This window comes from Ambystoma mexicanum, chromosome 8 (genome assembly GCF_040938575.1).
Source record: "Ambystoma mexicanum isolate Mex_15411 chromosome 8, UKY_AmexF1_1, whole genome shotgun sequence".
In the NCBI taxonomy this organism is placed as follows: Eukaryota; Metazoa; Chordata; class Amphibia; order Caudata; family Ambystomatidae; genus Ambystoma; species Ambystoma mexicanum.
The window spans coordinates 1563310439-1563323145 of record NC_090929.1 but is presented as its reverse complement, the minus strand read 5'-3'; the positions used below and the strand labels follow the sequence as shown (position 1 = coordinate 1563323145).

Genomic DNA, 12707 nt, shown 5'->3' with positions numbered 1-12707 from the left:
ATAGTTGAGCTGGACCCAGCAACGCTAATGGAGTTGCTGCCACTGCAGCTACTAATGTTGCTGATGAGGAGGAAGAGGGTGAATCCTCTGAACTATATTCTGTCACCACCTCAGAGGCTGAGGCAATTTATGACTTAAAAAAAGCTCATGCTCAAAGAAAGAGCTTGAGTTTAACTTGGCTAGGTTAGACTTTGAAAGAATTGAGAGGCAGAAGAACAGATCTCCAGACAGAGCTTGCTAAGCTTCAGGCTTCACAAGGTTCTAGAGGATCTGGAGATGATTCTGGGTCCTGTACACATCCAAGATTCCCAAAAGATCTACTCAATGTGTATAAGGAGAAGAATGGTTGGCTTGTAATTTTTGAGCATGCATATGAAGTACAGGGAGTGTGATGCTGATAGGATTGCATGGTTACTCAGTAGACTGCCCCATTCTGGCTGCAGTGCCATTATGGAAATGTCCAAAGCTGAGAGGCAGGATTGTGCAAATCCTAAGCAAACTCATGGTACAGTTTGGGAAGACTGATGCCCGATGCTTCAAATTTAGAGAGTACAAGAATGTTTGACTTATGTTACTTTTGTTACAAATTCTTTCAAAAACCTGTGTAGCTGGGTAGAGGGTTATCGGGTAATAACCTCTGAGGGCGTTATTTATTTGGTCATGCTTCAGCATATTTTTGTCTCCTGTTCCCAGAGCTTAAACAGTTTGGCTGGCTCTAAGGAGTTAAATCCTAAGAGAGTAGTCATTGCCGCTGACTTATGGGTCTTGCATAGTGTGCCATAAGGACAAGCCTGTTTCAGGTAAGCAGGAGGGGAGAAAGAAGCAAAAAGAGGGTGGCGGTACAGATAAAACGTTGTCCAAGAAGGCCCACAAATGTATAATAAGGTTAAGTCACATCAGGGTAGTGGGACAAATCCTCCCAAACATGAGTGGTTTCTCCAAGCCTCACTATATGTCCAGTCCCACTGGGAATTGTTACACTTGTGGAGCTAGTGGACGCAAGAAGGGGGACCCCAGGTGCAAGGGTAAGACCTTGGCAGTACACTCTGCAAGTCTGGCCTCTCAATATGAGGAAGAAGATTGCAGTGGTGTCCTTCCCTTTCAGATTCCATCTCCAGAGGTGAGAATCTAGTAGTGCTGGAGCTTCTGCTCCCATTCAAGTCCTGTGCCTTAGTCATACTTTTTCTGAGGATACTGTTAAGGTAGCAGGTGGAAGTACCTCTACTGTTTGGAACACTGGGACCAGTCCTACTGATGTACCTTCCTCGATGGTTAACCCACAGGTTCTTGCCAGAGATACTGTGGAGATTACTCAGTTGGCTTTTAGGCCCTTTTCCCAATGTTCCAGAAGCACCCGTCATTAGAGCTGTGAATAGAGAAATGGTCAAGGCATCTGTCAGTGTTGGGAGAGTGGTTCCTAAAAGAGGTCTGGGTGAGCGATTGTTAGGGAGAATTCTCATAAATGTGCGAATTCCCTTCACCTTAGAAACCCCCAGCAACTTTGCTGGATTTTGAGGACTTGATTTTTCCTGGAAAGAGTGTGGGCCTTTTTTCCCCACTCATGTATTTTGATGTGCATTTTACTTGTGTTCTTTGATTATGGAGTTTTAGATAACTCCATAGGCATCGTCTTTTATGTGTTACACAGCACCTTCAGTGCAGTGACACAGGGATGTCTTTTAGACTTCCCAAAGGTTTAAATACCTTCTCTGGGATAAACTACTTTTTCCCAGAGAATGTAAGGTTACATTGACTTTACTAGTCTTTCCAAATTCCTAGACCCAGCACACACCATCTTACAATGGAGTGCTGGAGGGGTAACATAGTATCCCCTGTATCTAAATACTCATGTAGCAGTCAAATGCTACCCTTTCCTACTGGAAAGGCTGGTGGCAGTGGTTTTGCAACGAACTACCATGATTTTTCCCAACCGCAAACAACGGTAGCTAAAAATCACAGGAGCCATGTTTTTCAAGATGGCACCTTAAGCCCCTTTGATTAAACGGGTCCTGGTCTTCTTTTTTCGCCATTTCTTTTTGGAAAGGTCCTTCTAGTGCTTGTCTCTGCGCACCAAACCAGGTTTGGTCCCTTTGTTCCTTTAGCGGGCTTCAGGACTGAAGACCGCTTCTGGCGCCCGAGTGTCTGGGGTGGGCAGGAAGTGAGGGAGGTGCCCGAAACTCCCTGTGCTTAGTCTCCTAGGAGACCAAAATGCACTCTGGCATAATTGGCTGGCTGGCTGACTGTCCGGCAAGGACAGCCACCCTGCTGTGTTGAGTGACAGCTAGGCTGGAATGAAAAGGAGAGAACTGTTTAAAAGGCGAGTTTCGTGGACTGGAAAGCAGAGTCGACCACTGGAATGAAAGAACCGAAGCTGAGCTGGAAGAGGACAGCTGCTGCAACTCGTGGACCGTTGGTTTGCCCGGTGAAGCCCTGCTGCAGGTCTGAATTGCCAAACTCCATTCGACGGGAAAGCTCCTTTAAGGACGGCTTCTTCCTTTGAGTTGGTGGGTCCAATCAACTCATAAGACACCTGGATAGCATTCTCAAGGCTGGTTAGGATTAACCAGGGAGATGGACACCAGTTTGTGTTCTTGAATCTACAACTACTGGAACTGAAGTGACTCCATTTTGTCTGCTTTCTTCAAGGATCCCGTGCAGTGCAGGAGTCCCCCAACGTCCTCCCTCTTGTCACCAGGACGGAGGCTCAGGAACAGTGAGATCTGCAGAAACTGCCAGGAACCACGACTTCAGCAACATTTGTTTTTCTTACAACAGTACAAAAGCCAACCCAATTGAGAGAACGCCACTCTTGCAGTGAAAGTTTGTGAGACTTTCCCAACTTGCAGGCCTAATCAGCTTGTGACCCCACAAATGATTCTTTTTCGCCTAAACTACTTCTGAGAACTTTTGCAAAGACTTTACAGTTTGATACCAGAACTGCTCTTTCCTATCCAGAACACTAGCCCATTGACTTTGGCCTGGCCAAACTTGAATTGAACTCTTCTGGTGAACTGAAACTATTTGCACTGCCTAGAAGGTATGTGATCTATTCTACTTTATTTTGTCCTTTTTGCTCACTGCGAAGTAACTGAACTGCCATTTGGCTCCTGTTTCAGGGGAGCTCAAACTGTCTCAAAAGCTTAGTTTTGTATTGTGTATTGGTAGATAATATTAAGTTGCCTCCTTCTAGTGAAATGTTTTCTAAATGATTGTGTAATACATTAATAAGTGTTTTACCAAGAAACCCTTGATTATAAGTGTCTACTTGAACCACTGTGATTGAAAGTCCTCAGTGTAACTATTTTTACTGCTCAGATTCACTCTTGAGATCAGCCTGGCTGCTCAGTTCGCTACCAACAAACTGTCACGTATACCATACGGGTTGTTCCCAGAGGGTACTGCATGCAATTCTGCTTAACACATCGAATTGAGAATTCTCCCAAACAGCCATTTGCCCACCATTCTTGGGTTTCCACCATGCCATGTTCTCTATACATACATACTCATAAAAACAGGCGGTCCACAATTGTATCTCACCCCGCGAGAGCATGCTACCTGGGGGGTACAATTGCATGATAAGCGCATTCAGCTGTTTCTTTATATGGCACAGCCATGGAACCTTGCCACCCTGGTCTTTGCAGATCATAAAATAATCAGTTGTTGCCTGAGGCTTGCTTTCTCATTGCCCCTGAGCTAGATGAAACAAAGGCTACATAGAAACCACATCCCCAATCGGCCTGCACCCCAGTTATACATAGAACCTGTGCATTTATTTTAAATGTCTTCTAGATGTGTCGCATTGGTTTGTGTCAGTTTATCTTGGGAGTCAAAGTTCTAGTTCTGCTGTCAAGCTAACCAGATTCTTCATCTCCTGTTTGGGAGAATTCTCAGAAATGTGCTAATTCCCGCCACCTTAGAGACCCCCAGCAAGGTTGCTGGATTTTGAGGACCTGATTTTTTAACTTGGAGAAAGACCCTTTTGTCCCACTCTGATGTATTTTTGTGATTTTGAACTGTTTCTTTTGGTTGTGGAGTCTGACAAACTCCATAGGCATCATCTTTTATATTGTCACACAGCACCTTCAGTGCAGTGGCACAGGAAAGTATTTTAGTTTTCCAAAAGGTTTAAATACCTTCTCTTAGATAAACTGTTTCCAAGAGCAGTAAAGTGAAAATGACTTTACTTATATTTGTAACTTTCTAGACCCAGCCCACCCAATGTTACAATAGGGTTCTGGAGGGGGTTACCTAGTATCCCCTTTGTCTAGCTTCTCATGTAATAAGTTACCCTTTTCTCACTGAATGGCTGGTAGCAGTGGTTTCATTTTAACTACTGTGGTGTGCATTTACTGCGGGCTGCGGTCGCAGCTGCAGTAAAGCACCCAAGGGTGCCAGTTTTGTCAATGGCCCCGGTCTTCTTTTTTTACCATTTCTTTGTGGAAAGGTCCTTCTTGAGATTTACTCTGCGCTCCAAACCAGTTTTGGTCCCATTGTTCGCTTTGCATTTGGTGGGACTCTCGAGTGAAGCGTGCCTCTGGCTCCGCGGTTTGTGTAGGCAGGAAGTGAGGGAGGTTCCCGAAACTCTGTGCTTAGTCTCCTAGGAGACCCAAATGCACTCTGTAGTGATTGGCCGGCTAACTGTCCGGCAAGGACAGCCACCCTCCTGGGTGACTGACAGCTAGGCTGGAATTAATGGGCGCGAACTGAATAAAAGGCGAGGCTTTTGGCTTGGAAGGCAGTCGACCACTGGACGAAGGCACTGAAGAAGAACTTGAAGAGGACGCCTGCTGCAACTCCTGGACCGTTGGTTTGCCCGGTGAAGCCCTGCTGATGTGCTGAAACTCCAAATTTGTATCGACAGAGAAGCCCCTGCAAGACGACTTCGCCCCTTGTGTTGGTGGGACCAATCAATTCCAAAGTAAGCCACCTGGACATCCTCCTTGGAGCTGGTTGAATTTCCAGAGTTGCTGCTGGAAACCATATAGCCAGGGAGAGGAACACCAGATTGTGTGCATTGCTTTTAAGCTGGCCTAGAGCCCAGGAAGATCCTCCAGACTCCCAGGAAGCAGGACTGACTGAGCCCCCTCAACAGAGTGCAGGACCCCAGAAGTAAGGAAGTCTATCTCGACGGCCAGAAACCGCAGTGTTGCTATTTGCGATAGACTCGAGGAGCTGAAACACTTAACAATCACTGATTTGACGATTGCCGGTTGTAAGCGGTGACCGTCCCATTGCAGTGCAGGAGTCATCAGATGTCATCCCTCTTGTCCCCACGACTGGGGCCCAGGAACAGATCTGCAGAGCTGCACAGGAACAGAAGTCATCTGCTGCTTTTTTCTTTTTTTTTCTTCAATACCAAGGTACTGTAAAGTCTGAGACAACGTACCTCTCACTGTAGAGTTGTTTGCATCTTCTACTACTCACAAGTCTAATCAGCTTGTGGCCCTGCATTCTTCTTTTCTTCAAATACTTCTAACACATTGTGCAAAGACGTTTCTACTTACAAGAAGTGCTTCATCCTATACAAGACGTTTGCCCATTGGATCTGGCTTAGCCTGTTATAATGAATGACTCTGCTTAGGGGATCCAAAAGTATTTGTCTGCTTAAGCAGATTTGTGGTCTCTTGTTCTAATAATCCTTCTCCTTTTATCACCTAACAGTATTCTAAATGCAAACAGATATTAATGTCCCCAGTACCCTAGCTATTGAAGTCACCTGAGGGTGTAGGGTGTCTGTGGGCCATCCCAAAAGGGCCTTTACTGATTTAGAAAGTGTTACTTTTTATATTGCTCCCTTCTGAAGAAGGCTTATTCGAACTGACTGATAAATTAATAATTGTTTATTCAAGAAACCTTGTGTAAGTTTATTTGAATACTTGTCACAGTGAATCTCTAACTCCCCTACAGCTCACATTGACCCCTCTTGAGATAAGCCTGGCTGCTCATCACGCTACCAAAACTGTGTAGTACAAGCTTATAACAAATGTTGGGTTTCCTATACCTGTAGTCAGAGTTGTGTTTTAGTGCACCTAAAGTGTACTGCATACAAACTTTGCCTAACATCTTCTATCACCCACCAACTTCGAATCCTGCTTTCCTCGGTGGGTTTGTTTTAGGGATTGAAAAAGAACTAATTGTAGTTAAGAAAAATGTGCTGTTTATTAAACTCGCAACTGCATATTGTACATTAAATGCATTTCTTTTTTTATTCCCCAGGAAGTTATAGAATTAACGAAAGACCTCCTTTCGACACAACCATCTGAAAGCCTTGCAAGCTCTGACAATTCTACTGCTGATTTGCCCACTAATTTCTGGCAAGTTGGTGATCGATGCATGTCAGTCTGGAGCGAAGATGGACAGTAAGTGCAGAAAAACAATTCCTAACAGTTTAAGAATTGCAGTACTATGGTAAGAACATTTCCTTCAGTTTTCAAGTCCACCGTTTGATGGTGGGAAAGAGACTCCCTTGTGTAATAGAATCATTGGATGTGGGTCTAAACTCCCATATTCTCAGTTCTACCAACTGCCGTAACACATTCAACATAAGGCAGGCTTTTTTCCTCCTTTGCCAATGTCAAAGTATACCTTTTTGATCTACACCAAGTTATGATTTGATTTTAGCCATTTGTTTTAGGAAGCCACTTCACACGCTTGATGCCTTTCCCCTTAAAAGATCTGGTTGTTGGGAGAATGTTCAAAGCTGTGTAGCTCTTCGCAAACCTTCCTCAATGTTTTGATTTTCTTATGTGGATAAAGCATCCTTTTTACCTGGTGAGGCGTAACCGAAGGCCTCACTAGAGGCATGGTTGTTATGTGGCCCCTGAGAGGACCCCAAATCTCCCCAGGTGGGGTGTTCGTGGTCTAGCAATCTTGCTCAGCCTAGTTCTGTTCATGCCACAGTGGTGGCAGGGGTACCTTTTTACAGTGCTCTTGTTACTTGCTCTGGGAACAGAATTGTTCCTTGGAAAATCACCACTAGATGGAACATTTGGGTTGAAAGTCCTCTTGGTGGTGTGGTACGCAGCTAAGGGGTTATTTTATGTGAAAGGATATGCATGGCATTATATTGTGATCCTCACTGCTTGTGAGGGCAGGGGTGTTCAGGACCAGATTTGCCCAGTGGCTGAATGGGATGGATGTCCGGGATTCAAGACTGAATCTGCGTCCTCTATGGTTAATTGGGCAAAAGACGTGTGGTTTGAATAAGGCAGCACCAAAGGAATGCATGACCAGTAGTTTGAATGAAAGCATGATTGCGACTGGAAGTTGGCAATAGTTATATTGGAGAGGGGAATCTCTACATTACTTTAGTCAATTGCTGGGGCAAGTCCCCAAGACCCCTAAACCCCCCCACCCCACTGAAGATGACCGTGAGGAAGCTCTTCAGTGACATATATCCAAAATGCCACTGAAGGCGAAGAGCTGCCTGCTCTGTGGATGCTGGGTTTGTGAAGACCAGAAGGAGCCATCAATTTGGCGCTGCCGATCCCTGTCCTTTTCTTTTCAAACTAATGGTGCTTGCGCATGTCGCCTTTTCAGTGTTAAGACCTCTTTGCTTTTTCTTACTGCAACACTTCATGCAGTTTTCTTTTAGACTGCTGCCTGGTGGTTTTGAGGGCGAAGAGTCGTGTTTGGCTTTGATCTTCTTATCCACTCCTACCAGCAGGGTGCAATATCTGCACTCACCACGAGCCTTTGGCTAGTGATATTTTACTCTTGGTGAGTAAGAAATGGTCTACTGTTAATGTATAGAATTGAGATGTGAGTGACTTTATAATAGCTGGCTTGTAGCTTGCAACTTACATTTTTGTCCCCTTCTCTCGGGCTCCGTCTGCTGTGATTGTCACCAAATCCACTCCTGAAACAATTATGCTTGCCTTTTCAAAAATATTGTTTTGGCAGGATTTAACAGCACTGTTTAGGTATTTATTCCTAAAAGCCACCCACCCCAGCAACTTTGTTTTTCTCTTCATGTGCCTACCATTAACTGAGCAGCTCTGGGGTGTCTGCTGTTGCCTAAGATCTTTCCATACTTGATCCTGAGGTGCTTACAAAGCATAATTCGGTCCATCTACTGATCATTAGTTATTTTGGGGCAACCTGGTGTGGGGGGCAGGCAGGGGCATTACATAATTTGAGGCTTGCCATAAAGAGGTCCACTGATGGTATAGCTGTTATTGCCTTAAATCAAAATGCTACACTAGTTTGTCTCTTGGGTTTCAGGAAACAAAGCAAGATTGTATTCCTATCCAGTAGCTATTTTTGAGGTGCCCTTCTGTGGATTATCGACTTAACCACTTGGTTTCTCCCATTCCGGAAAAAGCAGTTGGTGGAGAAACTAGCCTCATACATTGAATACAGTAGTGACATGAACCCTTGTACTAAACTGCAGGGTCCTGTGCCCACAAAAGAAATGATGCTGAGGGGGGACTACAAGATTTAGCTTCCTTCACACTACACATTTCTCCTGATTGGTTGGGGATAGGGTGAATTCTCATTTCTGTGCTAATTCCCTTCAACCTTAGAGAACCCCAGCTCTTTTGCTGGATTTAGGATTTTTTAAATTTTAACCCTGGAGTGAGACCTTTTTCCTCACTGTTTTACCTCCTTTTGTATTTCGTGTTTTCACTGTTTTTGGAGTCTGACGAACTCCATATGCATCTGCTTTTTGTATGGTGACACACAGCACCTTCGGTGCAATGCCACAGAGAAATCCCCTACAGTTCTCAAGAATAGTAAAGTGAAATTGACTTTACTTAACTTTCCTCTCTGTAGGTCCAGCGCACACCATTTTATGTGGAGTGCTGGGGAGTTACCCAGTAGCCCCTTATCATACTCGCTCATATAATATTCTTATGTTACCCGCACTACTTTTAAATGTCTGGTGGCAGTGGTTTACTTTTTCCTACCATTGTACTTTTCTACCGCAGGTTGAATCCTAAGCTCCAGTATAGCACCCATGGGTGACCATTTTGTCAAAATGGCCAGGGTCTTCTTTTTTCGTCCTTTTCTGTTTGTGAGGTCTTTCTTGGGTTTTACTGTGCACTGTTTCAGGTTTGAGCCCTTTGTTTGTCTTGCCTTTGGTGGGCTTCAGCCCTGAAGTCAACCCCTTGCTAAAGTCTCTGGAAGAACAGGATGTGAGGGAGGGTCCCGAAACTCCCCTGGCCTTTGTCTCTAGGAATGCCTGAATGTAACTAGTCCTGATTGGCTTACTGTCCCTGCATGACAGCCACCCTGCTCTGATTGACAGCCCAGGCTGTGCATGAATGGGAGAAACCGGCTTAAAAGGCAAGGGTTTTGGGACTACAGGCATTCGATCACTGGGAGAAACATCCGACGAAGAAACCATGACCAAAGCTTGCTGCAACCTCCTGGACCTTTGAATTGCCCGGTGAAACTCTGCTGCTGTGCTGAAACCTATTTTCACCTGACAGAAAAGCTCTGGACGGAATGACTTCTCCCCTTGGGTTAGTGGGACCAACTAACCCAGAGACGTACTCCACTGGACCACCAGCCCAGACTTGCTGTGCTTCTCCATTGCTGTCGGAGCCCAATGGCTGGGGTAGAGTGTCCATAGTAGAGTGCAACGTCTGCCGCAGAACAAATCCAACCTGAAGCTCCAGGAGACTCCTAAGGACCATCCCAAAGCAGAACCTCCAGATCCAGAGTCCCCTCACTGGAGTGCCAGACCGAGGGAGAGCAGAGAGTCCAACCAGTGTTAGATCCGCATCTGCGCTGCTGGCTACGCGCTGAAACCGCAAGTGCCGCTGAATCCAAAAGAGCCCGTAGCTGCCAATGACCTCCCAAGTGCCACCGCAGGAGCCCTCCAGACATTGTCCTTTTTGTCCCCACGACTGAGGCTCAGGAACAAGGGTCTGCACTGCTACAGAAAGACGGAATCCAGCTGGACCACTATTCAAGCCAGAGGTATTGTTTAGGCTTGGGGTACTTAACCTCATTGCCTTTAGACATGCTCTTCTCAGTTGGGAATTGCATTGGTTTACTTTTTAGTCGATTCCAACTGTTTTCACAGGCTTAACAGCTTGTGACACTACAAGTGATTTTTCTAACAAACTCTGTGTGCAAGACTTGAATATAAGTGCAACAGATCCATAGTGTGTCCCAAATGACTTTGGCTGTACTGGCTGTTGAGGAGAATTCTCAAAAATATGCTAATTCCCTCCACCTTAGAGACACCCAGCAACTTTGCTGGATTTTGAGGGATTTTTTAACCTGGAGTGTGACCCTTTTTCCCACTTTCACATGTATTTTAATGTGAATTTTATGTTTTGGTTATGGAGTCTGACAACCTCCATAGGCATCATCTTTTACATTGTCACACAGCACCTTCATTACAGTGGCACAGGGAAGTCTTTCAGATTTCCCAAGGTTTAAATACCTTCTCTGGGATAAACTACTGTTCCCAGGGCAGTAAAGTGAAATTAACTTTACTTATCATTGAAACCTTCTAGACCCAGCACACACTCTTACCATAGAGTGCTGGAGGGGTTACTTAGTACCCCCTATGTCTAGATGCTCATGTAAAATTTTTGTTACTCTTTCCTCACAGAATGGCTGGTGGCAGTAGTTTCGTGTTGAACTACCATGGTTTGCAATTACGGCAGCTGTTCGCAGCTCTGGTACACCTTCAAAATGGCGCAGCGCCGTCTTTGACAAAATGGTCTCCGGTCTTCTTTTGTTAGCCATGTCTTTGTGGAAAGGTCCTTCTAGAGATTTTCTCTGCGCGCCAAACCAGGTTTGGTCTTTGTTTATTTTGCCTTTGGCGAGCTTCAGGAGTGAAACCCACCTCTGGCTCCAGGGTGTCTGGCGTAGGCAGGAAGTGAGGGAGGTGCCCGAAACTCCCTATGCTTAGTCTCCTAGGAGACCCAAATGCACTTTGTGGTGATTGGCTGGCTGACTGTCTGGCAAGGACAGCCACCCTGCTGGGTGAGTGACAGCTAGGCTGAAATGAATGGGAGCGAACTGAATAAAAGGCGAGTCTTTTGGCTTGGAAGGCAGAGTCGACCACTGGACGAAGGAACCAAAGAATAACTTGAAGAGGGCGCCTGCTGCAACTTCTGGACTGTTGGTTTTCCTGGTGAAGACCTGCTGCAGTGCCGAAACGCCAAGTACGCATTGACCGAGAAGCCCCTGCAAGGACTACTTCTTCCTTTGAGTTGGTGGGACCAATCGACTCCAAGTAAGCCACCTGGACATCCATCTCAGAGCTGGTTGAATTTCCAGAGTTGCCGCTGTGAACCGTAGAGTCGGGGAGAGGAACACCAGATTGTGTGCGTTGCTTTTAAGCTGGCCTAAAGCTTTTGAAAGATCCTCCTGACTCCCAGGCGGCAGGACTGACCAAGCCTGAGCCCCCTCGGCAGAGTGCGGGACCCCAGAAGCAAGGACAGTCCATCTTGACAGCCAGGAATCATGTTGCGATTTGCGGTAGTCGCGAATGGCTGAAATGCGAAACAGCCACTGACAGTGAAGTTTGCCGGTTGCGAATCTTGACCATCCCAGTGCATTGCAGGAGTCCCCCCGACGTCCTCTCTTGTCCCCATGACTGAGGCCCCGGAACAGTGAGATCTGCAGAGCTGCACCGTAACAGAAGTCATCATTTGCATCTGTTTTTCTTTACTAAGGTCCTGTAAAACAAGTCTAAGAACTTACCTCTTGTTGTAGATGTGCTTGTAACTTCCACAACTCTCAAGTCTAATCCGCTTGTGGCCCTACATTTCATTCCTTTCATCAAAGACTCCTAATAACTTGTGCAAAGACTTTTCCATTTACTTACCAGAAGTGCTTCATCCTATCCAAGACTTTTGCCCATTGACTTTGGCTTAGCCTATTGAATTGTATGACTCTTCTAAGAGGATCTAAACGGACTCTTCTAAGAGGATCTAAACGTGTTTTCCCCTGCTTAAGAAATGTGTGATCTCTTGTGTTATAATAACCTTTACCAACTTAAGTGTTCTGAATGCCAATAGTAAGATATTCATCTCCCCAGCACCCATGTTATTGAAGTCAACTGTGGGTGTAGGCCACAGGGCCATCCAAAAAGGGTCTAGTCTGATTCAGAAACTCAGTGTACAGTATTGAAGTGTAATTGAAGTGTAATTGTGTTACTATTATATTGCTCCCTTCTAAAGAATGATTTATAACTGATAAATTAATAATTGTTTATGCATGAAACCCTGAGTGCAAGAGTTTATTTGAATACCTATAACTGTGAATCTTTGTAACTCCACTACTGCTCACATTTCCCCTCTTGGGATAAGCCTGGCTGCTCAACAAGCTACCAAAACTGTGTAGTACAAGGTTATACCAAAGGTTGGGTTTGCCTATACATGTAGTCATAGTTGTTTGTAGTGTTCCCAGAGGGTACTGCATGCAAACTTTGCTCAACACCTGCTCCCTGAAGACTCTTCTAGTCCATTGCCTTTGATACTGTTAGTCCCTCATAGGTGGTAGCTGGTTGTATGATTTTATTTATAGTGCGCCCATGCACAAGTGTTTCAAATATATACTGTTATTGCTGGCAAAGGCTTGTCTAGATTTCATTGCAAGATTTAGTTGTCATCACATAGATAAACAAATCCAACATTTCAGGGTGAGATGTCACAACACTCTAACATTCTAACAAATATAACAGTCACTAGCAATGCACTTTTTAACTGAATATATTTTAATAACATCTGGATAATATT

The 12707-nt window shown here is 45.1% G+C and overlaps 1 protein-coding gene across 2 annotated transcripts in view; it reads left to right on the top strand.

Annotated features, from left to right (window-relative positions):
- The window catches only part of SMNDC1 (survival motor neuron domain containing 1), a 500862-nt gene that overhangs the window by 334192 nt on the left and 153963 nt on the right, over positions 1-12707 (top strand). For both annotated transcript variants that reach the window (XM_069611768.1, XM_069611769.1), the window contains exon 3: positions 6217-6359. In XM_069611768.1, coding sequence (XP_069467869.1) covers positions 6217-6359 — 143 coding nt within the window. The remainder of the gene's footprint in view (positions 1-6216; positions 6360-12707) is intronic.